This window comes from Dama dama, chromosome 4, assembly GCF_033118175.1.
Source record: "Dama dama isolate Ldn47 chromosome 4, ASM3311817v1, whole genome shotgun sequence".
NCBI classification, from domain to species: domain Eukaryota; kingdom Metazoa; phylum Chordata; class Mammalia; order Artiodactyla; family Cervidae; genus Dama; species Dama dama.
In genome coordinates, this window is record NC_083684.1 from 67309457 (window position 1) to 67336292 (window position 26836).

General features: G+C 41.8%; 2 protein-coding genes across 4 annotated transcripts in view; both read right to left on the reverse strand.

Annotated features, from left to right (window-relative positions):
* Positions 1-19136, reverse strand: LOC133055206 (zinc finger protein 253-like). The gene is made up of 8 exons (XM_061140633.1): positions 19132-19136; positions 17874-18021; positions 16710-16796; positions 6370-6496; positions 3641-3838; positions 3330-3531; positions 3110-3215; positions 1-1822 (listed from the first exon to the last, which is right to left on the reverse strand). Exons 1-8 carry the CDS (start codon positions 19134-19136, stop codon positions 734-736), a joined length of 1962 nt encoding a protein of 653 aa, XP_060996616.1. The 3' UTR covers positions 1-733.
* Positions 18217-26836, reverse strand: part of LOC133054832 (KRAB domain-containing protein 5-like) — a 15588-nt gene continuing 6968 nt past the window's right edge. For 2 of the 3 annotated variants that reach the window (XM_061140153.1, XM_061140155.1), the window contains exons 3-5: positions 24468-24594; positions 23868-23963; positions 18217-20933 (exon numbers count right to left, since the gene is read on the reverse strand). In XM_061140153.1, coding sequence (XP_060996136.1) covers positions 19646-20731 — 1086 coding nt within the window. In that variant the 5' untranslated portion in view covers positions 20732-20933; positions 23868-23963; positions 24468-24594 and the 3' untranslated portion in view covers positions 18217-19645. The remainder of the gene's footprint in view (positions 20934-23867; positions 23964-24467; positions 24595-26836) is intronic. The other variant, XM_061140154.1, reaches the window with a different exon arrangement.

Consider the following 26836-nt stretch of genomic DNA (forward strand, 5'->3'; position numbering starts at 1 on the left):
TGTTAAACATTCATAATTTCTGCTGATATTATAAAACACATCAAGATTTCAGTGAGCTGTCATTATATTAACCTTTAAAAGCATAACTTAATAACTTACATCCTTAGTATGTGGAATTATTCCCTGAACACTTACATCATGGTGACCTACAGGGATGTGTGACATGAATGACAAACACCACCATTTAGGCGTTTACTGTACATGTTACAATACTGTGTCCTTAATCTTCTAATGGAGAATACATATAAATGATTTCTCCCTAGATAGAAGGGCTTCTCTCATCTTTGAGGTACCAACTATCAAAAACATAAGTTTGCTTGCACACTAGAAATGAATCATTCCTTGGATTAAGTAGAGAGTTGAACTACATTCACTCTCAAATAATCACAAATCATGTCAGTATAAACAAGGATACATTGCTAATAATTGTACCCTTATAAACATCAAACTTTCATCTTGTGATCCACACTAACATATCAATTTTCTATCTGTTTTAACTGTTGATTACTATCTATAGTACTTCTCTGTAAGAGGAACTTCGGAAAACAGGATTGATGTAAAGTTTTCTAGTATGGATTTTCTGGTATTTATTTAGATTTCAATTTTCATTAAATCATTTTCTACACTTTTTTTTCTTTTACATTTATACATCACTCCATATATTTCTTATATAAATGGTCTCGTGTTTTCCGACGTGTATGTTTAGGACAAACTTCTTCCATCAGTTATTTCATTATGAGGGTTTCTCTCCAGTATGTGCACTGAGATGCCTAGTGAGATGACTGCTATGCCTAAAGGCTTTTCCACATTCTTTACATTTATAAGGTTTCTCTCCAGTATGAATTTGCTGGTGTTTAGTAAGAGTTGAGGATTGACTAAAGGCTTTTCCACATTCTTTACATTTATAAGGTTTCTCTCCAGTATGAATTTGCTGGTGTTTAGTAAGAGTTGAGGATTGACTAAAGGCTTTTCCACATTCTTTACATTTATAAGGTTTCTCTCCAGTATGAATTCGCTGGTGTTTGGTAAGAGTTGTGTTTTTATTAAATGCTTTTCCACATTCTTTACATTTATAAGGTTTCTCTCCAGTATGAATTATCTGGTGTTTAGTAAGAGTTGAGGATTGACTAAAGGCTTTTCCACATCCTTTACATTTATAAAGTTTCTCTCCAGTATGAATTAACTGATGTTGAGTAAAGCCACTGCACTGGCTAAAGGCTTTGCCACAATCCTTACATTTATAAGGTTTCACTCCAGTATGAATTCGCTGGTGTTGAGTAAGATGTGAGTTTGTATTGAAGGCTTTCCCACATTCTTTACATTTATAAGGTCTCTCTCCAGTATGAATTCGCTGGTGTTGAGTAAGACCATAGCGCCGGCCAAAGGCTTTGCCACAATCCTTACATTTATAAGGTTTCTCTCCAGTATGAATTTGCTGCTGGTGTCGAGTAAGACTTGAGTTCTGATTAAAGGCTTTGCCACACTTTGCACATTTATAAGGTTTCGCCCCAGTGTGAATTTGCTGATGGTGACTAAGATTTGAGAAATAGATAAACACTTTGCAACATTCGCTACATTTATAAGGTTTCCTGCCAGTATGGATTTGCCGATGTTGACTAAGATTTGAACTCTGATTAAAGGCTTTGGCACATACTGTACACTTGAAAGGTTTCCTTCCTGAACATTTTTTCCTGTGTTTACTTATATTAGATGAGTTACTGAAGACTTTCCCACATTTATTACACTTGTAATGTTTCCGTGGATTCTGAATTTTCTGCTGCTTAATCAGATTTGAAGACTGATTTTGTAAGTTTTCTCTCCACTATGGATACTCTTATTTAGAGAAAGATCTGATGCTTGATAAAAGATATTGTTACATTTACTACTTTTAGAATCCTTGTGTGAAGACTGAGCTCCCTGATGTTCCATAAAGTTAGAGTCTTGTTCAAAGTTATGCCCAGGTTCATTGCATGAATAGACCTTCACTCCATCATGAATAATTGTGTAATTATTGGAGCTGGAGGTCTTACTTAAGGTCTGACTCATTTTATTACACATGGAATGTTCTTCCCTATTAACCATATCATGCAATGTATTGAACAATGCTGGTTGGATTACATCTCTTCCATTATCATCAACATTATACATCTTGGAATGGAGAGAAAATATCTGTTGATGGAAGAATAATGACTTTGTAATCACAGATCCCTCAAATTGATTATATTGTGAGTTTTTCCCATCATTTTTAGATTTCTGGTTTTCAGACATGTTTAAATATATGTTGAATCGAAGCCTATGCTCAGAGTGGTTTGAAGGAGTATGTACAGTAGAGACTGGAGGACTTCCCAGATTTCCCACATTTCCTTTCAGAGAATAAGTATGTTTCATAAAACGATGTAAATTTTTTCTGAAAAACGTACACTTCTCAGCAGATGTTGAAGACTGAAATGAGTGTTTCCCCCAATTTGACTCAAGTAGCTCATTTCGCTCTATAGTAATGTCTGCATTATGTGTAACTGTCTCAATTTCTTTATGTCCAGGTAAACATCCTCTCTGTCTTTCACACGCCCTTGTATGTTCTGAGTCTTTCATTAATCGCAAGTTTCTGAGGTGAAATCTTTCATATATTCCTAGGTTTGCTTTTGGGAACAAATCTTCTACCCTTGGTTTCTTTGGCATCAAATCCTGGGTGTCTTGAGGAGATATAGCTGAAAGATACCAAAGAAGTTGCCAGAGGATTAGGCAGACATGGACTTCATCTCTCTCCACAAATGCATCAAACATACATCAGAAATGGAACACTTCTCACAGATCCCAGCTGAACACTAGCAGAGGACCTTGGAAATCTAAAAGGACAAGAAAGATTCCTGCTGAGCTAGGTAGGGCAAAAGAAAGAAAAAGAAGAGGAAAGGAAATGGGATGGGGCCTGCAACCCTGGGGGGATCTGAAGAGAGGAGAGGTCTCCACCTCCAGGGAAGGCCCTCACTCGGGGAGCCCAGCTGGGACAGAAGGGGAGCCTCATCCTCTGTGGGAGGAGAATACGGCAGCAGTCAGAGGCAGCAGCACAGAGGAGACCTGCACACGGGATACTGCCCCCAGGCCTGCCCACCCAGCCTGAGAGGGTGTCCACCACTGCAGACAAGGGCTGGGTGCTGGAATGGGGGTCTGGAGAGCAGACCCAGGCAGAAGACTGCTCTGGGCTGTGAGGAGACGTCCTGTGGGAATGGCAGGGACGGAGGAGCTCTGCAAACAGGAATGCTTGGGGAGGAAGCCTGAACCACCCTAGAGCAGAGCGCCATTGCTGAGTCATGCCCCAAGCGAAGACCCACCATTGTTTGTAGCCTCTCTCCCCCTGTGCTGGCCCCTCCTCACGAGGCAGGAGGAAGGGCTCCATTAGGGTGGGTGCTCTCATGAACCCAGCTGTTGCCTCTTCCTCTGCGCCCCTCACTTCCAGGGTAGACTGGTGGACTCTGGGAAACCTCGGGAGCAGCGGCCTGTAGTTTATCCACATGCCCAGAGCGGGCTGAAGCACTGCTGAGCCCCACGGTCTGGCAATTTAAGGAAGTAAAGCTGATATCTCCAGTGGAAGTTGCACAAACTCGTTTCTATATGATCACAGCTGTCTTTGTAAACTCAGCACCTTTAGAACGTCTGAGTGGACAAGGACGGCTCCCCCAGTCACAGCAGGTGTAGTTGTAGCAGCTGTAGACTTCCTGGGCTCCCACACTAGGGGGCAGGGCCAGGCCGGAGTCTGAGCTGCCCCCACAGCACCAAAGCAGATCCAGCTCCATGATGAATGCAATCCTGGGCCCTGACTTCAAGGATCTATGCTGGTGACCTGGTGAAAACAACATCTGAGAGGCACCAGGGCCATGTGCCAGGGTACCCATGGGTGAGGTGGGGCCAAGGGCAGTGCCAAGCAGGGTCACCCGAGACTCACCCAGTGGGTGAAAGTGACGCACAGAGCACATCCCAAGGGGACCATCCCCAGGGCAGCAATCCTCAGGGGCTTCTCTCCCGGGGGTGTGCTCCAATCCCACCTGCCTCCACACAGATCAGGATCACAGTGAAGAAAGAGATCTGGGGGCTCTTTTCCACAAACCAGGGCACAGACCCACCACAGACAGAGCGGTGACAGCCACAGAGCAAAGGGGAAGCTCCCCTCAATATCCAGGGCAGGCTCGGGTCACAGAAACAGCAGTCAAAAGTCCATCAAGGGGGTAAGGGCACAAACCTCTGGACCAACCTCACCCACCAGGGGACAGACACCAGGAGCAAGAGGAACTAGGGTCCTGCAGCCTGCAGAACGGAGACCACACAAGCAGAAGATGTGACAAAATGAGAGGACAGAGAAGTGTGTTGTAGAGGAAGGAGCAAGATAAAAACCTGCTTAGATAAAAAGTAAGTGAAGATGAGAGAGGCAAACAAATGATTACTTTTTGCTTAAAGTCCTCTGAAATTGAGACACCAAACATTTTCACAAGGGCTAGGTGCCTACTAATCCTTTCATTTACTTCTTATCACCTGCGTTTTTATTTGAGAATGTTCTATTAGATGTTTGAATCTAAAAATCATAAATGATATGACATAGAACTACTGTCCTAGCAAGTGAGGACATATAAGACAGGGGCCAGGGAAGCTCATGACGAACAAGATAAGTTAACAAAGTAGTAGTTCTTAAGAAATTAAATAAGAAGTGAGACTTTAGAAATATGATGGATCTAAAAACAAAAAAAAAAAATATGATGGAAACACATGGGACTCGACTCAGTACTCTTTGGAGACATAGCTGGGGAGGAAATCTAAAACAGGGTGGCTATATGAATGTATAATTGATAATGTTTTCTGTACAGCAGTAGAACTTTGTAAAACAGCTACACTCCACTAAGAATTTAATAAAAAGATTTCTATATTTTATCGAAAAATCCTACCAGTTTGAAACAACGATTACAAATATGGAAAATGTTCTAAGTTCTATATGCCAATTTATTTTAAAATTCTTTGAGGAAATTGAATATATTAAAGTGTTTTACCATTCAGGAATTAGGACAAATACACTTAGGTATTTAACATGAGTTCGTATAAAGAGAAGAGAAACTTTAAAGCAACCATGAGACTTTCATTTTCCCATTTTAGGGAGGTTTTGCTTTATGCAGTGAAGACATTACTTAAGTTTGAAATGAATCAGGTCATATCTGCAGTTTCCAGTGGATTGGAAACTATAAATCAGAAAAACAAAAGAAAACAAAAAAAACAAACCTGTCCCAACTATTCCTAGGACTTTGGCAGTATGTCTATGACTCCACTTACACAGTTCTGTTTAAAGGTAGGAACAAACTTTAAAAGGAGTATCATATAGTCACTCAGAAGTGTGCACAGTTTTCCTAGGATCCCCAAGAAATGAAAGAGCAGCCAACTCATGCAGGTTGTCACAGGCAAAGAGGAGAATTTTAGTTCTCACTGTGAGTGAGAAAAGCAATCACTGGAGATGAATTCATGAATGATTCAAGAGACAGAATGGGGCAGGTGATAGCCATCTATGACAGCAACAGAAATAAACCCAGGCTTCTCCAAAAGCATTTCCACTGAAGCAGATCTTCCCAAACCACATGATACAGGATGACTTCCTCACTGATCCTCACAGAATCAACCATACGTATATATAGCCACTCTGTTTTAGATTCTCTTCCAAGGTAGGTCTCTCACTGTACCTCTCACCTGAGTCATCGGCTCCATCCATTCACACCTACCTGGGTATATGCCTGTTGTCTGCATTCTCCTTATATTCCTGAGATCCTTCATTTGCTCCAGAAAGGTGACCAAGTCTGGCTTAGAGACCACAAGACCTGTTCATCAGAGAAAGGAATATTTGTTGTGCTAGAGATTCATCAGTTTCCAATCCAATATGTATTCAGGCGAGAAGAAAACACATGGGTGAATGTTAAAACAGCCCAGAGAATGATTCCCCAGATGTTTCCCCACCCCCCCAGATACTTTATTGAAAGTACCTATATAATGCTAACTAATACAAAAAGTTAGGTCCTGAGATTCTGGTCAAGTGCCACTAAGGCAAAAGTAACTAGTGGAAATGTGAAATTAAGAGAAGGTACAACTATTTAATACCACAGAACTTACACAATTACCACTGACCTAGAAGGAGGCAGATTATATAAAGGAAGATAAAGGTTACAAGCATTATGAATCATCATAACGAAGCCTTTCTTTCTAAACTCACAGATATTCATTTCCACCTACAAAGCAGAGATCTGAAACAAATGTGTGGAGCAGAAAATTTCAGAAGACATTCTAGAAATGAAGGAACCAAAACCCTGAGGTTTAGATAAGTGACTCTGGAGGCAGTTGCCTCACCCAAGAAACCCAGGTTCCTATAGTTCTCTACCATCACGTCCGTGTACAAGTCCCGCTGACTGAGGTCCAGGCATTCCCACTCCTCTTGAGTGAAGTCTATGGCCACATCCCAGAAGGTCAGCCGTCCCTGAAATACAAAGTACAGATGCCCTGGGGCCGTGGGAAGACTTCCTAATGTGACCCATAATGGAAACAGCAAGTTCAGAGACCTGGTTTTCCTTTAGGCGAGTGGCTGCTATTACACAAGAATATAATTTTACACAGTAGTATTTTCTTTTCTGGGGTGTTAATTCTAGAAAGTCTTGTAGGTCTTCATAGAACTATTTAACTTCAGCTTCTTCAGCATTACTGGTCGGGGCATAGACTTGGATTACCGTGATATAGAATGGTTTGCCTTGGAAATGAACAGTGATAATACTGTCGGTTTTGAGATTGCATCCAAGTACTGCATTTCAGACTCTCTTGTGGACTATGATGGCTACTCCATTTCTTCTAAGGGATTCCTGCCCACAGTAGTAGATATAATGGTCATCTGAGTTAAATTCAGCCATTCCAGTCCATATTAGTTTGCTGATTTCTAAAATGTCGATGTTCACTCTTGCCATCTCCTGTTTGATTGCTTCCAATTTACCTTGATTCAGGGACCTAACATTCCAGGTTCCTATGCAATAGTGCTCTTGACAGCATCGGACCTTGCTTCCATCACCAGTCACATCCACAACTGGATGTTGTTTTTGCTTTGTCTCCGGCTCTTCATTCTTTCTGGATTTGTTTCTCCACTGACCTCCAGTAGCATATAGGGCACCTATCAACCTGGGGAGTTCATCTTTCTGCCATTTCATACTGTTTATGGGGTTGTCAAGGCAGGAATACTGAAGTGTTTGGCCATTCCCTTCCCCAGTGGACTACATTTTGTCAGAACTCTCCACCAGATTTGGGTGGCCCTGCACAGCATGGCTCATAGTTTCTTTCAGTTAGACAAGGCTGTGATCCATGTGATTAGATTGGTTAGTTTTCCATGATTGTGGTTTTCAACCTGTCTACCCTCTGATGGAGAAGGATAAGAGGCCTATAGGAGCTTCCTGATGGGATAGACAGACTGAGGGGGAAACTGGGTCTTGTTCTAGTGGGCAGGGCCATGCTCAGTTATTCTTGAATCCAACTTTCTCTTGATGGGTGGAGCTGTGTTCCCTCCCTGCTATTTACCTGGGGTCAAGCTATGGTTGGTTTCCCTGGTGGCTCAGATGGTGAAGCATCTGCCTGCAATGTAGGAGACCTGGGTTTGATCCCTGGGTTGGGCAGATCCCCTGGAGAAGGAAATGGCAGCTTACTCCCGTACTCTTGCCTGGAAAACTCCATGGATAGAGGAGCCTGGTAGGCTATAGTCCATGGGGTCACAAAGAGTAGGACACGACTGAGTGACTTCACTCACTAAACTATGGTTGAGGGAATGAAGATAATGGTGACCTTCCTCAAAAGATCCCATGCATGCACTGCTAGTCTGTGCCCCCAACCCTGCAGCAGGCCACCACCAACCCTTCTAGAATTAACACCCCCCAAAAATGTACTTTTCATTATAGGGGACTGGAATGCAAAAGTAAGAAGTCAAGAAACACCTGGAGTAACAGGCAAATTTGGCCTTGGAGTACAGAATAAAGCAGGGCAAAGGCTAATAGAGTTCTGCCAAGAGAATGCACTGGTCATAGCAAACACCCTCTTCCAACTACACAAGAGAAGACTCTACACATGGACATCACCAGATGGCCAAAACTAAAATCAGATTGATTATATTCTTTGCAGCCAAAGATGGAGAAGCTCTATACAATCAGCAAAAACAAGACTGGGAGCTGACTGTGGTTCTGATCATGAACTCCTTATTTCCAAATTCAGACTTAAATTGAAGGAAGCAGGGAAAACCACTGGACCATTCAAGTATGACCTAACGATTATACAGTGGAATGGGAAGTAGATTTAAAGGACTAGATCTGATAGACACAGTGCCTGATGAACTATGGACGGAGGTTCATGACATTGTACAGGATGATCAAGACCATCCCCAAGAAAGAAATGCAAAAAAGCAAAATGGCTGTCTGAGGACTTCTTACAAATAGCTGTAAAAAGAAGAGAAACCAAAAGCAAAGGAGAAAAAGAAAGATATACCCATTTGAATGCAGAGTTTCAAAGAATAGCAAGGAGAGATAAGAAAGCCTTCCTCAGCAATCAATGCAAAGAAATAGAGGAAAACGACAGAATGGGAAAGACTAGAGATCTCTTCAAGAAAATGAGAGATACCAAGGGAATATTTCATGCAAAGATGGGCTTGATAAAGGACAGAAATGGTATGGACCTAACAGAAGCAGAAGATATGAAGAAGAGGTGGCAAGAATACACAGGAGAACTGTACAAAAAAGATCTTCACGAGCCAGATAACCATGATGGTGTGATCACTCACCTAGAGCCAGATATCCTGCAATGTGAAGTCAAGTGGGCCTTAGAAAGCATCACTTCGAACAAAGCTAGTGGAGGTGATGGAATTCCACTTGAGCTATTTCAAATGCTAAAAGACGATGCTGTGAAAGTGCTGCACTCAATATGCCAGCACATTTGGAAAACTCAGCAGTGGCCAAAGGACTGGAAAAGGTCAGTTTTCATCCCAATCCCTAAGAAAAGCAATGCCAAATAATGATCAAAATACTGCACAACTGCACTCATCTCACATGCTAGCAAAGCAATGCCCCAAATTCTACAAGCCAAGTTTCAACAGCGTGAACCATCAACTTCAAGCTGGTTTTAGAAAAGGCAGAGTAACCAGAGATCACATTGCCAACATCTACTGGATCATCGAAAAAGCAAGAGAGGTCCAGAAAAACATCTATTTCTGCTTTATTGACTATGCCAAAGCCTTTGACTGTGTGGATCACAATAAATTGTGGAAAATTCTGAGATGGGAATACCAGACCATCTGACTTGTCTCTTGAGAAACCTGTATGCAGGTTAGGAAGCAACAGTGAGAACTGGACATGGAAGAAGAGACTGGCTCCAAATGGGAAAAGGAGTACGTCAAGGCTGTATATTGTCACCCTGCTTATTTAACTTATATGCAGAGTATATCATGAGAAACACTGGGCTGGAAGAAGCACAAGCTGGAATCAAGGGTGTCGGGAGAAATATCAATAACCTCAGATATGCAGATGACACCACCCTTGTCGCACAAATGAAGAGGAACTGAAAAGCCTCTTGATGAAAGTGAAAGAGAGGAGAGTGAAAAACTTGGTTTAAAGTTCAATATTCAGAAAACTAAGATCATGGCATCTGGTCACATCACTTCATGGGAAATAGATGGGAAAAGAGTGGAAAAAGTGTCAGACTTTATTTTTGGGGTCTCCCAAATCACTGCAGATGGTGATTGCAGCCATGAAATTAAAAGATGCTTACTCTTTGGAAGGAAAGTTATAGCCAACCTGGATAGCACATTTAAAAGCAGAGACATTACTTTGCTAACAAAAGTCCTGCTAGTCAAGGCTATGGTTTTTCCAATAGTCATGTATGGATGTTAGAGTTGGACGGTGAAGAAAACTGAGCGCCGAAGAACTGCTGCTTTTGAACTATGGTTTTGGAGAAGACTCTTGAGAGTCCCTTGCACTGCAAGGAGATCCAACCAGTCCATTCCAAAGGAGATGAGTCCTGGGTTTTCATTGGAAGGATTGATGTTGAAGCTGAAACTCCAACACTTTGGCTACCTCATGCAAAGAGTTGACTCATTGGAAAAGACCCCAATGCTGGGAATGATTGGGGGCAGGAGGAGAAGGGAAAAACAGAGGATGAGATGGCTGGATTGCATCACCGACTCGATGGACATGGGTTTGGTTAGACTCCGGGAGCTGGTGATGGACAGGGAGGCCTGGCGTGCTGTGATTCATGGGTTCACTAAGAGTCAGACATGACTGAGCGACTGAACTGAACTGAACTGAAGATATCTTTCTGACAGTTTTTCAGAGTCTTCAATGTGCAACAGAAATAATTTAAAATGAATAACGTTGTTGTTGTGTCGTTTGACAAATATTTTAACAGACATTCTTTAAAGGGCAGAGCTGAAATTTTATTTCACCTGATGGACTCTAGACTTTAATAAAACACAGACAAATATACAGAGACAACTTTAATGAAAGTTAATAGAAACGTCTGTATTTGTAAATCATACTAAAAACGAGAAAAATGTTAGTTACTCCGTTTTGTCCTACTCTTTGGGACCCCAGGGACTATAGCCTGCCAGGCTTCTCTGTCCATGGGAGTCTCCAGGCTAGAATACTAGAATGGGTAGCCATTCCCTTCTCCAGGGGATCTTATGGAAAAAAAAAAAAAAAAGAAACAATTTGATGTAATCATGCTAACATGTTTATACACAGAAACGTATACTACAATGAGACTACATACTCAGTAATAGTAATAGAGAAAAACTGTCATGTCAATAATATCAGGATAATTTCTAACTGATTAAAAATATACATAAATATTTGAGGATGATATTATTTTAATTTTTAAAAATAGACTAGGGTACAGACATATACAACGATATAAAATAAAGTGGAGCTCTGGTTCTGAATTTTTAAATTTCCTGGAAGCCTGTATCATTTGCACTGAACTATATTTTAAAACTTGACACAGGGGAAGAAAAGAAAAACAAAAAACAACCAACCACTTAACACTGTTGAACTTAGATTAGCACTAATATGATTCTTGTAAACATTTCGGAAAATACAGAAATAGGATGAAACTATGTCTGTGATGTGAGCGTGGAGTGGACTGGAAATGATAAGACCGAGGCTTGAGTGATGAAAACCCCCACTCCCCAAACCCAGCATCTCTCCTAAACACATGTGAGTGTTGTCAACTACAAGCTGGCACTTGCCAAGAGTATTGCCAGCAACCGAACAACAACAAGGGCGTTTGTCATCTGCCTCTGTGGAAAATGAACCCTATGGTGCTTCAAGTGCTGACTTCAATCGCCCCTGAGGGAGTTCAGGTTGCATTGAGGCACTCTGCTCCAGGGAATCTGGTGGAACAGGTCTTTAGAGAGTTAGATATTTTCAGGAGCTGATTTCATGACCCTAATCCTTGCATCTCTTCATATCTGTGTGGGCTGGGCTTAGTCACTTAGTTGTTCTCTGTCTGTGGGCATTCTCCAGGCAAGGATACCAGAGTGGGTTGCCACGCCCTCCTCAAGGGGATCTTCCCAACCCATGGATCAAACCAAGGTCTCCCGCATTGCAGGCAGATTCTTTAGCATCTGAGCCATCAGGGAAGCCCCTTCACATCTAGAAAAGCACCAAATCACTGAACGGTGACATCAGCTCCTCACGACTGGCAGAAAAGCTTTTCTAAAGTAAATGCTTGACTGCACTGAACTCCCTCTTCACTAAAATCTTATCTACTGACCTTCCCCGCTGCCTCTTTAGTGCAGTCTCTCAGAGTTATCTGAGCTGCTGTCTCCTGGGTTGCTCTCCTTATTTTGCTCTAAATAAAATTTAACTCACAATTCTCAAGTTGTTTGTCTGTTTTAGCCAACAGTGTTCATTGTTCAAAGTGAAGAGAAACCAAAATGATAAAGAGTTTCCCCACTAACTGTGATAGTTGCCCATATCCCTCAGTTTTTTTTTTCCAAGACCCTTTTTGAAGACAGAAAAAAAAAAAAAAAAAGAAATGCACTGGAATCTCACAGGAGCACCTGAACCAGTGAACACCTGAGGTCATGGGGTAAGAAGTCCATGGAAAAATGCGGTATCACTGCCAGGTATTTTAGCAATATTATGAAAACCGTGATCTCAACCTACTATGAAAAATATCATTTTATGAAAATTCTACTGCATATATACCTCGCATGATCTGGAAACTAATAGTACATTTAATAGTAAGTTTTTCTTATCGATACAGAGGTTAGTCATTGTACTTTTTTCATTTCTGAAAATTTTCTGAAAAGTTCTAAACTGCTGAGTTCACGCTACTTTAAGGGCATTTTAAACTCCTGTTCTAAAGAACTGAATTGCATCCACATGTAAACTCATCATGGCATTTCCCCTACTTCCCTAGGATCCCAACGCTGAACCACATTCCAACGGGAGTCTCAGACACCTGTGTTCATCTCTCACAAAGGGAATATATTCACCAGTTGAAAGTCACTAATTCATGTCGAGGATTCATCAGGACAGAAAGAAGAAAAGGCTGTGGGACACAAGCGAGAAGCAGGCTAAAGACCCCGTCTTAACTATTATGAGAAAAAAAGCAAAAAGAGGAAGTTGACAACAAATCCCCAGGGAGAAAAACTGGAATCAGAGAAGTAAAGGTTTGCGGATTCTCAGTCCAGGCATTTCAGGAGGAAAAGCAGACACAGCCCCAGACCCGGGACAGGACGTTTACCTGAGAAGCTGCCATTTCCTCCTCTTCCTCCTGCTGTCTCTTCTGGGGATATTATGCAGCAAAAACACGTCTACGTATTGAGAAAACAGCATCCACACAGCTCTTTCACCTGCAACTGCTGCAGTGAATAAGAAGAAAGAGTTTTCTTGTTTCTCTCTCCCTTTTCCGAGCTCTTTGGTCACTTTCTCTGTTCCTGAGCTGTAGTGGGTTATCAAGATGAAGCTGATATGCTAGTCACATCCTGGGTTTGGTGCTCATTTTCCCCACTCTCTTTGCAGATTACCCCTGCTATTTCTTCTCTTATTTTACACATTAGAGAGAGCAGGCCACAGAACAATTCACAAGAGAACATGGACCCAACTTCCGAGCAACCTGACTCTGATTCTGAGGACGTTTAAAACTATGCAGGAGGCAGACCTTCCAGGAGCCCTGAGCTTGAACCCTCAGCTCGGCCAGCCCCAGAGCTCTGGAGGGAGGATTTAGGGCGGGAACTTCTAGAAACAAAGAACCTCAGCCTGATTCCCTGGGGAGGGGCTTTTTCTCGGATGGGTGTGGCCTGTGCCTGTGCCCTTGGGGGAGGGGAGGGGAGGGGTGAGTGTTTGGTGGGAATCACCTGGGAGCCCTGGGTTCCTGCAACTCTTTGCTCTCTGGATTCTAGGAAAGATGGCCTGAGTCCTTAGCTTTGTTGTGGTTTTTACTCCCTTCTGTAACCTGGGGACACTGGTTTTCACAAAATGATTTGCACTGTGAAGACCTCTGTGCAAGTGGGGGGCCTCCTACTCAGAGATAAGGGGCCTGGAAGTGTTTCCATCACAGCTTTCTTTAAAAATAAATCAGAGGCAGCAGTGGACCTTGGGTTAACAGTCTATGGACAGGGACAGATGCCTTTCAAAATGATGCCCTAAAAGCTATCTGATGACCAACCAAAGAAATAATGATCAGTGTTATGTCATTAGTGAACTTACCCATAAATTAATCCATGAAAGGGATTCTCTGGTGGTTCAGATGATCAAGAGTCTGCCTGCAAAGTGGGAGACCCAAGTTTGATCCCTGGGTCACGAAGATCCCCTGGAGAAGCAAATGACAACGTTCTCCAGTATTCTTGCCTGGAGAATCGATGGATGGAGGAGCCTGGAGGGCTACAGTCCGAAGGGTTACAAAGAGTCAGACACGACAGAGCGACTTCACTTTCACTTTCAACACAGAAAAATGTTGCTGCTCTACCTTATGTTGGTATTTCTAGGTTTTATGAATCATCTGCTACAGTTTGTTCCCTGATCTTTTTAAATAGCTCTATTCTCTGACATCTTTAAGGGGTAACTGACTAAGGAAAAAATTAAATAGAGGAGCATATCCATTTTTCTAATAGTGTCTATTCTAAAAAATATTCAGTGTGCATGCACCAGTACCAATATCTTAGATGATTCAGTTTCACAGCAGAAATGAGAGTAGGTACAGAGATGTCCCATATACATCCTGTTCCCACACATAGACAATCTCCCGACTTTTCTTTCCTCACCTGAAGATACCTTTGTGGCACTGATGAATCTACTCAGACATTACATAAAGTTTCTAGTTTCACCTCATGTTTGTCTTTTAGGGATGTGTACAGACATCCTGGAATGTGAAGTCAAGTGGGCCTGAGGACGCATCACTACAAACAAAGCTAGTGGAGGTGATGGAATTCAAGCGGAACTATTTCAAATTTTAAAAGATGATGATATGACAGTGTTGCACTCGATATGCCAGCAAATTTGGAAAACCCACAGGACTGGAAGAGGTCAATTTTCATTCCAATTTCAAAGAGAGGCAATGCCAAAGCATGCTCAAACTACCACACAATTGAACTCATCTCACAGGCTAGCAAAGTAGTGTTCAAAATTCTCCAAGCCAGGCTTCAGCAATACGTGAACCACGAGCTTTCAGATGTTCAAGCTCGTTTTAGAAATGGCAGAGGAATCAGCTATCAAATTGACAACATCTGCTGGATCATCGAAAAAGCAAGAGATTTCTGAAGAAACATCTATTTCTGCTTTTTTGACAATACCAAAGCCTTTGAGTATGTGGATCACAATCATTGTCACTGTCATTTAACTTCTATGCAGAGTACATCATGGGAAACGCTGGGCTGGAAGAAACACAAGCTGGAATCAAGACTGCCGGGAGAAATATCAATAACCTCAGATATGCAGATGACACCACCCTTATGGCAGAAAGTGAAGAACTAAAGATCCTCTTGACAGTGAAAGAGGAGAGTGAAAAAGATGCCTTAAAGCTCAACATTTAAAAAACGAAGATCACGGAATCTGGTCCCATCACTTCATGGCAAATAGATGGGGAAACAGTGGAAACAGTGACAGACTTTATTTTGGGGGACTTCAAAATCACTTGAGTCATGAAATTAAAAGATGCTTACCCTTTGGAAAGAAACTTATGACCAACCTAGACATCATATTAAAAAGGAGAGACATTACATTGCCAACAAAGTGTGACTAGTTAAGGCTATGGTTTTTGCAGTGGTCATATATGGATGTGACAGTTGGACTATAAAGAAAGCTGAGCACCCAATAATTGATGCTTTTGAGCTGTGGTGTTTGAGAACACTCTTGAGAGTCCCTTGGACTGCAAGGATATCCAACCAGTCAATCCTGAAGGAGATCAGTCCTGGATTTTCATTGGAAGGACTGCTGTTGAAGCTGAAACTCCAATACTTTGTCCACCTGATGTGAAGAACTGACTCACTGGAAAAGACGCTGAGGCTGGGAAAGATTGAAGGTGGGAGGAGAAGGGGACAATAGAGGATGAGATGGTTGGATGGCATCAGCAACTCATTGGATATGAGTTTGAGTTAACTCTGGGAGTTGGTGATGGACAAGGAGTCCTGGAGTGCTGTGATCCATGGGGTCACAAAGAGTCAGAAATGACTGAACAATTGAACTGACTGACTCTACGAATTTATAACTTGTTTTATAAAGTTGGGCGAATTTATAACTTGTGTCCATTACAACAGTTTAACACAATGATTTCATGGTCCTGAACTCAGGATATTCATAACCCCTCCTTTGAAACCCATGGCAACCCCTGACCATTTTAACCTCTTCTACATTCCTGACTAGATTCTGAAGTGGCTCTGTGGTAAAAAAAAACCCACCTGTCATTGCTGGTGACCCAAGTGATGTAAGTTCAATTCTTGGGTAAGGAATTCCCTCGAAAAAGAAATTACCACCGACTCCAGTGTTCTTTCCTGGAAATCACCTAGACAGGGTTACTTGGCAGGCTACAGCCCATTGGGCCCCAAAGACTCAGACACAATGGAGCACATAAGAACATTTAGCTACACCAAAATAACATATTGTAAAAATCATACTTTTTGTAGCATTTTCCGATGGGCTTCCTTCACATAGTAAAATGCATGGAATGATCATCCATGTATTTTACGCCTTGAAAGTTTAATATAAAAAAGCATAATATCTGCCCTTCTAGCCTGCTTATTAAATAGGTTCACCAATAACATTTTCTAGATTCATATACATGTATAGGATTAATGCCATATAGGTTAATACCTTATTTTCACGAATGTAGAGATTAGACCTGTGGACACAGCGGGAGAATGAGACGGGTCCCAATTGAGAGAAGAGCCTTGACATTTATTCACCACAATGTGTAAAACAGGTAGCAGGTGGGAAGCTGCTCCACAGCACAGAGAGCTCAGCGCGGGGCTCTGTGATGGCTAGAGGGGTGAGACGGAGATCGTGGGAGGGAGGTTCAAGACAGAGTGGGTGTGCATATAACTATGGCTGATTGATGAAGTTGTCCAGCGGAATCTAACACAACATTGTAAAGCAATTATATTCCAAAAAATATATATTCATCTCAAAAGAAAAAAGAAAAACCAGACATAATGCAGTGCTAAGAACCCCCCTGACAGTGCAGGGCCCTCGGGCCTCATCCCTGGTCCAGGAATACCCCACGCGCTCTGGGAAGAGGAAGCCTGTGCGCCTCAGCTGCTGAGGCTGGGTGGGGGGGGGGGGGGGGGGGCGACTTGGTCCTTTAGATGGGCACGAGGCAAAAGAGAGAGGCTCAGCATCGCTAAACAATAAGAAACGCAGAGCAAACCGACAGGGACACATCACCTCCTGACAGTCAGAGTAACAACTAGCAGAAAGCCCACTAATAATGTCATAAACGCGGAAGAGGCTTGGAGATCAGGGAACCTCCTGAATGGCTGGAGGGAGTGTAAGCGGGTGCAGTCACTTGGGAGGACAGTGTGGAAGTTCCTTAAAAACATAACCTCCTGACATTAAAGGAAATGAATTCCCAGAATAGTAGACAAAATAGATTAATTGACAAATTTATAAGATTTGCAGTTTTAGTAAACCATCTGCACTTCTGACATGAGCAGTTGTGGTCTAGCATTTTTAAATCCCTTGAGTAAATGTGTATGAATACACACACACTCACATGTTCCTTGTGTTTCTCACTGCTAGCGTTTATACCTTCAGATATATATTTATTCTATTCATTGTATGTTATATAAATTATATAACATATATACTTTCAGATATTTATATATTGCCTTCAATGTATGTCAAAGCCATGAGAAAACTGTTCCTTTAAGCCAAGGCAAGAAACATGTGGTAAGAATGAAACAGGGTCAAATATTATAAATCTTCATTCAGAATTTTACCATCATGACTTTTAAGTATTCTTGTGACAAATGTTAAATTTACATTTGCTTAAATGAGCCCATGAAAAGTCTTACTTAGGTCAACAGAAGAACAAAGGACAACTGAAGCAGGTGAGGTCATGACTCTAGGTGCTGAGAGAATTCACAGCAAGCTCTGAGTGAGATCAAGGATAGAAGCGAGCAGAGAAAGAGGCAGTAATTGGGGTTCAGGTTTTTATAAGAGGCCCTGGGTGAAGTGCTGTGGGCTCCCCAGGCTGAGTGTGGATGGGTCCATTCAGACCAAAAGGACTAGGATTTTGGTGGCTCTGTGAGGGTGGCATTGAAGGGGAGCTTGTGAAGTAGCCCTGGGGTTCAGCAAGCCTGCTGGTCTTAAGGAAGTGGGTCTTCTGGTGCAAGTGCTCACAGGACTGGCTGGTGTGAGTTCAAGGACCTGCAGGCTGCCTGCTCCCCAGACAGATGCTGAGGCAGCAACAGCATGGAGCAGTTCAGGGGAGCTCTCAACAGTACTCTGTATGATCCTTCTTATTAGAACCGTCACAATGTCCCTGCAGCTACAGAGAGGGGGATAAGTACAATGGAGAAATGATGGGAAATACATGATCAAATGATTTGAAACTTAAGGGCAGGAAGGAAACTAATTGTTACAAACATCTCCCTTCTATGCTACCGAAGAGTTTCTCGTTAGGTATTCTTTCCTGCAACCTTCAATTGCTAGGTTAACATTTCATTCATTACACACCAACATGTACACAAGAAACCATTCAGTTTTATTGATTAACATGTATGCTTATCACACACAGAATAAAACCTTTTACACTCTGCTATGTCACTTTGGTTAAAATACAGATTATAAGCAAAAATACAGATTATAAACAATGATAATCTTTCCTCTGATACAATGATCTGAGAACTGTGATTTCTATGTTTACAAAAGGCAGGCTAATCATTTAAGAAGATGTACACTAATTACATGACTTTTCTGGGAAGTGTTTTCCGTACATGTCTAGGGTAGCAGAGATGTCTTTAATTGAAATATGTCAGCTGATATTCATGACTGCTGTTCATATTATAAAATACATCGAGATTTTAGTGAACTCTCATTATATTTTACTTTAAAAGTAAGTGATGCAACTATTGAAAATGGACATCTTAATCTGTGGAATTATTCCCTGAACACTTACATCACGGTGACTAACAGGGATGTGTGACATGAATGACAAACACCACCATTTAGATGTTTACTGTACATCTTACATTCCTGTGTCCTTAATCTTATAATGGAGAAAAATAATACCTCTCTCATCTTTGAGGTAGCAACCATCAAAAACGTAAATTTGCATGCACACTAGAAATGAAGTATAGCATGGAGTAATTTGAGAATTCAGTTACATTCATTTTGGCTTTCAAATAATCACAAATCATGTCAATATCAACAAACATACATAGCTAGTAACTGTACATGGCTAAACATCACCTCTTCATCTTGTGATCCATACTAACATATCAATTTTCTATCTATTTTAACTATGAATCACTATCTACAATATTTCTCCCTAAGAGGAACGTCAGAAAACAGGGTTTATGAAATACTTTCCAGTATGCATTTCCTGATATTTATTTAGATTTGATTTTTTATAAATACTTTCCTACATTTTCTTTACGTCATTCCATATCTTTCTTATATAAATAAGTCTTTTGTCTCCTGAATTGTATGTTCAGGACAAACCTATTTCATGTCTTACTTCATTACTAGGGTTTCCCTCCAGGACATGCTCTCTGATGTCCAGTGAGGTGAGAGAGATGATCAAAGCCTTTGTAGGTTTCCTTACATTTATGAGATTTCCTTCAGTATGAATTATCTGATGCTAAGTAAGACCAATGTGCTGGGTTAAAGTCTTTGTCACAATCCTTACATTTATAAGGCTTCTCTTGTTTCATAAGAGTTGCATAGTGACTGAAAGCTTTTCCACATTCTTTATATTATTAAGGTTTCTCTCCAGTATGAATTCTCTGATGGCGAGTAAGAACTTTGCCGTGCCTAAAGCCTTTGCTACAATCTTTACATTTAAAAGGCTTCTCTCCAGTATGAACTCTCTGATGGTGCATAAGGCCTGAGTGCCGGCTAAAGTCTTTGCCACAATCCTGACATTTATAAGGCTTCTCTCCTGTATGAATTCACTGATGTTTACTAAGAGTTGCGTATTGACTGAAAGCTTTTCCACATTCTTGACATTTATAAGGTTTCTCTAAAGTGTGAATTCTCTCATGGCAAGTAAGATCTCTGTGTTGAATAAAGCCTTTGCCACAATCCTTACATTTATAAGACTTCTGGCCAATATGGATTCGCTGATGTTGACTAAGTTTTGAACTCTGATTAAACGCTTTGTCACATTCTGTGCATTTGAAAGTGTTCCATCCTGTAGGAATTTCCCTATGTTTACGTAGGTTGAGTGTGTTAGTAAAGACTTTCTCACGTTTCTTACACTTGTAGTTTTCCTGTGGATTCTGAATACTCTGCTGTTGAATAAGTTCTAAAGACTGATTAGAAACATCATATTCACTAAAATTGTAAGTCTTCTCTCCAGTATGTGTAGTCTTATTTAGTGAAAGACCTGATGCTTGATAAAAGATATTCCTACATGTATTACTTTTAGAATCCTTATCTGAAGATTGAGGTGCCTGATGTTTCCTAAGATCAGAGTCTTGTTCAATGTTATATCCACTGTCATTGCATGAACAGTTTCTTGCTCCATCATAAATACTCTGGAAACTACTGGGGTTGGAGCTCCTACTTAAGGCCTGACTCGTGTTATTACACATGAAAAGTTGTTTTATATTTACCCTACCATTATATATATCAAACAGTGATGGCTGAATTAAGTCTCTTCCATTATTATCAACATTACACATTTTGGATTGGAGAGAACCTGTCTGTTGGTGGAAGAATAATGACCCGTTGCTCACAGACCCCTCAAGTTGATTACATTGTGAGTTTTCCCCATCATCTGTAAACTTCTCCTTTTCAGACGTGGTTGAATGTATGTGTAACCGAAGTCTATGTTGAGAGTGGTCTGAACGAGCATTTGGAGTAGAGACTGGATGACCTTCCAGATTTTCCACATTTCCCCTCAGAGAACGTGTGTGTTTCAAAAACTGATGTGAGTCATTGCTTACAAAGATACACTGCGTGGCAGACGGTGATGACTGAATCGGGTGCTTTCCCCAATTTGACTCCCAGTGCTCATTTCTTCTGGCAGTCATGTCCACAGTATATGAAGCGGTCTCAATTTCTTTATGTCCATTTAAACATCCTCTCAGTTTGTCATATGCCCTTGTATATCCCCAGTTTTGGTTAAATGTTCATTTCCGAGGTGAGCTCTTTCATATAGGTTTGCTTTTTGGATTGAATTTTCAAACCTTGGATTCTCTGACATCAAACCTTGGGTGTTGTGAGAAGACACAGCTGAAAGATACCAAGTAAAAGCTTTCTTATCTACTATTCTCAGTGAATATCCCCGGAAAACTTAGAGAAAATGAGAACCCAAGGATCAAGATGCCAGAGGATTAGGCAGATTGGAGTTCATCTCTCTCCACAAATGCATCAAGAATACATCAGAATTGGAAGAATTCTCACAGAGCCCCCTCTGAACACTAGCAAAGAATCTATACCACCTAAAAGGACAAGAAAGATTCCTGCTGAGCCAGGGAGGACCAAAAAAGAAGGAGAAGGAAGAGGAGAGCAACTGGGATGGGACCTGTAAGCTTGGGGGGATCTGAAGAGAGAAGAGGTGTCCACATCCGGGGGATCCCCTCACCGGGGGAGCTCAGTTTGGACAGAAGGAGAGCCTCATTCTCTGTGGAAGAGAACATGGCAACCCGCGTGCGGCAGAGGGGAGTGAGAGCTGCAGATGGGGTGCTGACCCCTGCCCTGCCCACCCAGCCTGAAAGGGTGTCCACCTCAAGGGTGTCCACCACTGCAGACAAGGGCTGGGTGCTGGAACCTGGGCTTTGGGGAGCAGACCCAGGCAGAGGACTGCGGTTGGCCATGAGGAGACATCCTGAGGGGACAGGAGGGAGGAAGGAGCTCTGCAAATGGGACGCTTGTGGAGGAAGCCTGCACCACCAAAGTGCAGAGCGCCATTGTTGAGTGAGGCCCAAAGGGAAAAACCCCACCGCAGCCTCTCTCCCCCGTGCTGGCCCCTCATCCCTGGCAGTAGGGAGGACCACCACCCGGGTGGGCTCTACTGAGGCCCAGCCACGGCCTCCCCCATGCCCCTCCTCCCCCGACAGCAGACCCATGTGCCCTGGGGCAGCCTCTGGAGCAGACACCCGTGGGTGGGCCACATGCTCAGATGGAGCTGAAAGCACAGCTGAGCCCCAGGGTTAAGGAAGAAAAGCTGAGGTCTCTGCTCGCAGCTGCACTAACCATGCTTTTACACAGGCAACCGGCTTTCTCAACTCAGCCCCTGCAGAGCATCTGAAGGACAAGGGGGATGCCCCCGGTCACAGCAGCTGTGGCTTTAGCAACTGTAGACTTTGTGGGCTCGGACACGAGGGGACGCGGCCAGGCCGGGGTCTGAGCTGCCCCCACAGCACCACAGCACCTGGGACCTAGGCCCTGAGTTCAGGGGATCTATGCTGGTGACCCGGGGAGAACAACATCCGAGAAACCCCAGGCCCGTGTGCCGGCATACCCATGCGTGAGGTGGGGCCAAGATCAGGGCCAACCAGGGTCACACGAGACTCACCCAATGGGTAAAAGTGACGCACAGAGCACGTCCCAAGGGGAACATCCCCAGAGCTGCAATCCTCAGGGGCTTCTCTCCCGGGGGTGTGCTCCAATCCCACCTGCTCCACTCAGATCAGGATCACAGCGAAGAAACAGATCTGGGGGCTCTGTTCAGCCAACCAGGGCGCACACCCACCACAGACAGGGCGGTGACAGCCACAGAGCGATGGGGAAGCGCCCCTCAATATCCAGGGCAGGCTCAGTTACAGCAATCAAGTGCCCATCAAGGGGATCAGGGCACAAACCTCAGGACCAAACTGACCCCTAAAGGGCAGGCACAGGAAACAAGAGGAGCTAGGACACTGCAGCCTTCAGGGCAGAGACCACACACACAGAAAATGTAATAAAACCAGGGGACAAGGAGCATGGAGCAGAGGAAGGGGCAAAACAATAAGCTCCAAGAACCACTAAATGAAGCGGAGACACGCAGTCTAATGATTACCTTTTGCCCTAAGTCGTCTTAAACGGAGACACCAAACATTTTCAGAAATACTAGGTGCCTTCCAATTCTTTAATCCACTTCTTACCACTTGTGTTCTACTGGAACACATTCTATGAGATGTTTGTATCTAAAAATCATAAATGATATTGACATACAACTAACTAGAAACTGAAGGCCATCGGGAACTGATAACAAATGAGATAATAAAGTCTTAAGCAATTAAATAAGAAGTGAGATTTTAAAAAATATGTCGGGATCACAGAGAACTCTACTCAGTTCCCTGTGGAGACCCAAATGGAAGGAAATCTAACAAAGAGTGGCTACTTATACCTATACTTCATTCTCTTTGCTGTACAAGAGCACAACATTGTAAAACAATAAGGATTTAAATCCAATAAGGATTTAAAGGACTTAAAAGGACTTTATATGATCTAAAATGTTAATAGTTTGAAACAACCATTAGAAATATGGTGGAAAATGTTCTAACTATTTTGCCAATTTATTTAAGAAATCTTTGAGTTAATTGAATGTATTAAAGTATTTTACCATTGAGGAATTGTGGCAAATACGCCTCAGATATTTAAAATGAGTTCACGTAAAGAAATGTGAAACATTGGTGTAACTCAGAGATTTCCATTCTCTCATTTTATGGAAGTTTTGCTTTATACACTGAAATGAGTTTAAAATTTATAAGGTCATATATGTAGCTTCCAGTGTTTTAGAAAATATAAATCAGAAAAAAAATACTGTCTCCAATATTCTTAGAGTATCGGTAGTTTGTTTACAATTCCACTCATACACTTCTTTCTAGAGGTAGAAACAAACTTTAAAAAGAGCATCTTACATTTATTCATCAATGGGCAGTTTTCCTAGGACCCCCAAGAAATGAAAGAGCAGCCAACTCATGCAAGTTGTCACAAGCCAAGAAGAGAATTTGAATTCTCACTGTGGATGAAAAAAGTAATCATGGAGCTGAATTCATGAATGATTGAGAGGCAGAAGGAGCCAGGCAATGTCCGTCTATGACAGCAACAGAAAGGAACCCAGAGTTCTCCAAAATCATTTCCACTGGAGCACATCTTCCCAAGCCACAGGACAAAGGCTGACTTCCTCACTGCTCCTTGGACCTCTCACCTGAGTCATCAGCTCCATCCATTCACACCTACCTGGGTATGTGGCTGTTGTGTCCGTTCTCCTTACATCCCAGGGATTCTTCATTTGCTCCAGAAAGGTGACCAGGTCCAGCTTAGAGACCACAAAACCTGTCCATCAGAGAAAGGAATATTTGTTTTGCTAGAAATTCTTAAGTTTCCAACCCAATATGTATTTGGGTGAGAAGAGAACACACGGGTGAATGTTAATACAGCCTAGAGGATGATTTGCCCAAATACTTTATTGAAAGCACCCTTACAACACTAACAAATACATAAAATAAGACCCTGAGATTCTGGTCAAGTACTACAAGGCTAAAGTAAGTAGTGTAAATGTGATTTTAAGAGGAAGGTTTCACTATTTAATACCATGGAACTGATTCAATCACCACCACACTAGAGTGAAGGAGGCAGATTACATCAAGGAAGAAAAAGGTTAGAATCATACTGAATCACCATGAAGGCTTTCTTTCTAAACTCACAAATACCCATTTCCTGCTAGAAAGCAGGGATCTGAAGGTGTTGGTGGAAGCAGAAAATTCCAGGAGACGTTCTAGAAATGCAGGAACCAAAGCCAGTGCTGGAAAAGGGATTCTGGAAGGCAGTTCTCCTCACCCAAGGAGGCCAGGTTCCCGTAGGTCTCTAACATCACATCCCTGTACAAGTCCCGCTGACCGAGGTCCAGGCATTCCCACTCCTCTTGAGTGAAGTCTATGGTCACATCCTGGAACATCAGCCATCCCTGAAATACAAAGTACACATGCATGTACTTTGGGGTCACAAAGAGCCAGACACAACTGAGATCGCAAAGAGTCAGACAGGACTGATGACTGAATGACTGAACTGACTGACTGACTGACTGTCATATGGCCAAGAGAAGACTTCCTAACCTGACCCTAAGTGAAAGCAGTAATTTCAGAGAACTCATTTTGATTTACTGTAGTTTCTGGTATCACACAGCAACATTTTCTACCACATTTTTAACCCCAAGAAAAGAGGATATGATTCACAAGAAACTACTCTGATGTGGAAGAGAAATTATAATGTAATCAGATGAACACTGGCATATTTATTTTTGAGTGTTGTATTCGTTTTCCCCAGGATAAATTGTCTACCAAAAACCAGGAAACATTTTTAAAAAGCAGATTCTGATCCAAGAGTTCTGGAGTGGAGAAATTGTGCCACATTTTTACCAAGCTTATTTGAACTAGTAATATTGCAAATTCTGCTCCACCAATGACCATTCTGAACAGCAATGAAGGAGAATAGTAGAGAAGAATGCATACTTAAGTCTGAACTTTAATTCTTTACAGATTTTACAGGTCTAGGATAGTAACCTTGAAGCAAGAATCATTTTAACTATTTAGTATATACTGTATATCTTTCTGACAGTTTTTACAGAATCTTGAATGTGCAACAGAAATAATAGCTCCTCTGTCCACAGGATTCTCCAGGAAAGAATACTAGAGTAGGTACCTATTCCCTTCTTCCGAAAATCTTAAAAAAATAGAAAAAAGAGATCAAATCATGTTAACAGGTTTGTGGACAGACACATAAAACTAAAATGGGACTATATATTAATAGTTAATAGGGAAAAGTCCTCTTGTCAATTAAATAAAATTTTTTAACTTATTAAAAATGTTCATAAATATATGAGGATGATATTATTTTATTTATTTAAATAAACTAGAATACACACATACAAAATGATGTAACATAAAGTAAAGCTCTGGTTCTGAATTTTTTAATTTCCTGAAAATCTATATCATTTCCAAAGAGCTATAGTTCAAATTTTAATATAGTTGAACATAGATTAACACTAATAAGATTCTTATAAACATTTTGGAAAATACAAAAATGTGATGTGACTCTGTGATGTGAGTGTGGAGTGTACCTGGAAATGATCAGACCTGGGCTTGAGTGAGAAAAATCTCCCAAACCCAGCATCTCTACTAAACACAGTCATCTTCCAAAGCAAAGAGAAACTTAAGAGCATATGGGATTCCCCCATTAACTGTGATAGTTTAGGCACATCCCTCACTTTTTTTCCCCAAGACACTTGTTAAAGACAAAAGGAAAATACATGAGCTGCGTCGCATGGGAATCTCACAGAAGTACCTAAACCAGTGACCATCAGAGTCATGGGGTTAGAAGTACATGGAAGAATGCATTACCACTGCATGGGTATTTTGGCAATATTATGGAAACTGTGATCTGAATCTATCGTTAAAAAATGTTAGTTTTAAGGAAATTTCACTTCATATATACCTCCCGTGACATGTAGCCTAATACCACATTTAATTAGTAAGTCTTTCTTATCGACACAGAGGAAGAGGATAGTCTCAACTGCATTTTTTTATTTTTGAAAATATTCTGAAAAAAAATCTGGACCACTGAGTCCATTCTATTTCCAAGGGCATTGCCTTTTACTCCTGTTCTAAAGACCTGAAGTTGCATACAGATATAAACTCATCATGGCATTTCCGCTACTTCCCTAGGATCAACACAGAACAACATTCCATTGGGAATCCCTTATACCAGTCCCTCCCCGTGTTGGTCTTTCACAAAGGGAATATGTTCAACATTGAAACTGAACAATGTTGAGAATTCATCATGCTCTATAGAAAGCCAGGATACATACATTGGATAACAGGCTCTGGGACATAAGGAAGAAACTGTCTAAAGAGCCAGTCTAGCCATCAGCTCATTTTAACCAGTTTTCTCCAGAGTCTAAAGAATGTCAGGGTCATCCTGTGTCAAAAAGCCATTATTCGTTTCTGTAGTCTTAGTTTTATAGCTAAAATATAGACCAAATAATGCTGAAATTGACTCTGATATCAGGGGCATTTCAGCTGATAAAAATTTTGGACTGTCCCTCTGGTGGGAAGTGAGGTCTTTGTCCAATGAGGAGAATCTGAAGGATTAAGGGAATTTGCAGGAGTGGGGGAAGCTTGGTCCTTCCCAGCCCTGAGAAACAGGAGTAG

Excerpts from the sequence above, each read along its gene's own strand:
- LOC133055206 (XM_061140633.1), bottom strand. Across the intron at positions 16,797-17,873 it reads AACTCACACCAGCCAGTCCT|CCTCAGCAGCTGAGGCGCAC; the intron begins GTGAGCACTTGC and ends CCCCCCACCCAG. Across the intron at positions 3,532-3,640 it reads TCCACTCAGACGTTCTAAAG|TGCTTCAGCCCGCTCTGGGC; the intron begins GTGCTGAGTTTA and ends GGGGCTCAGCAG.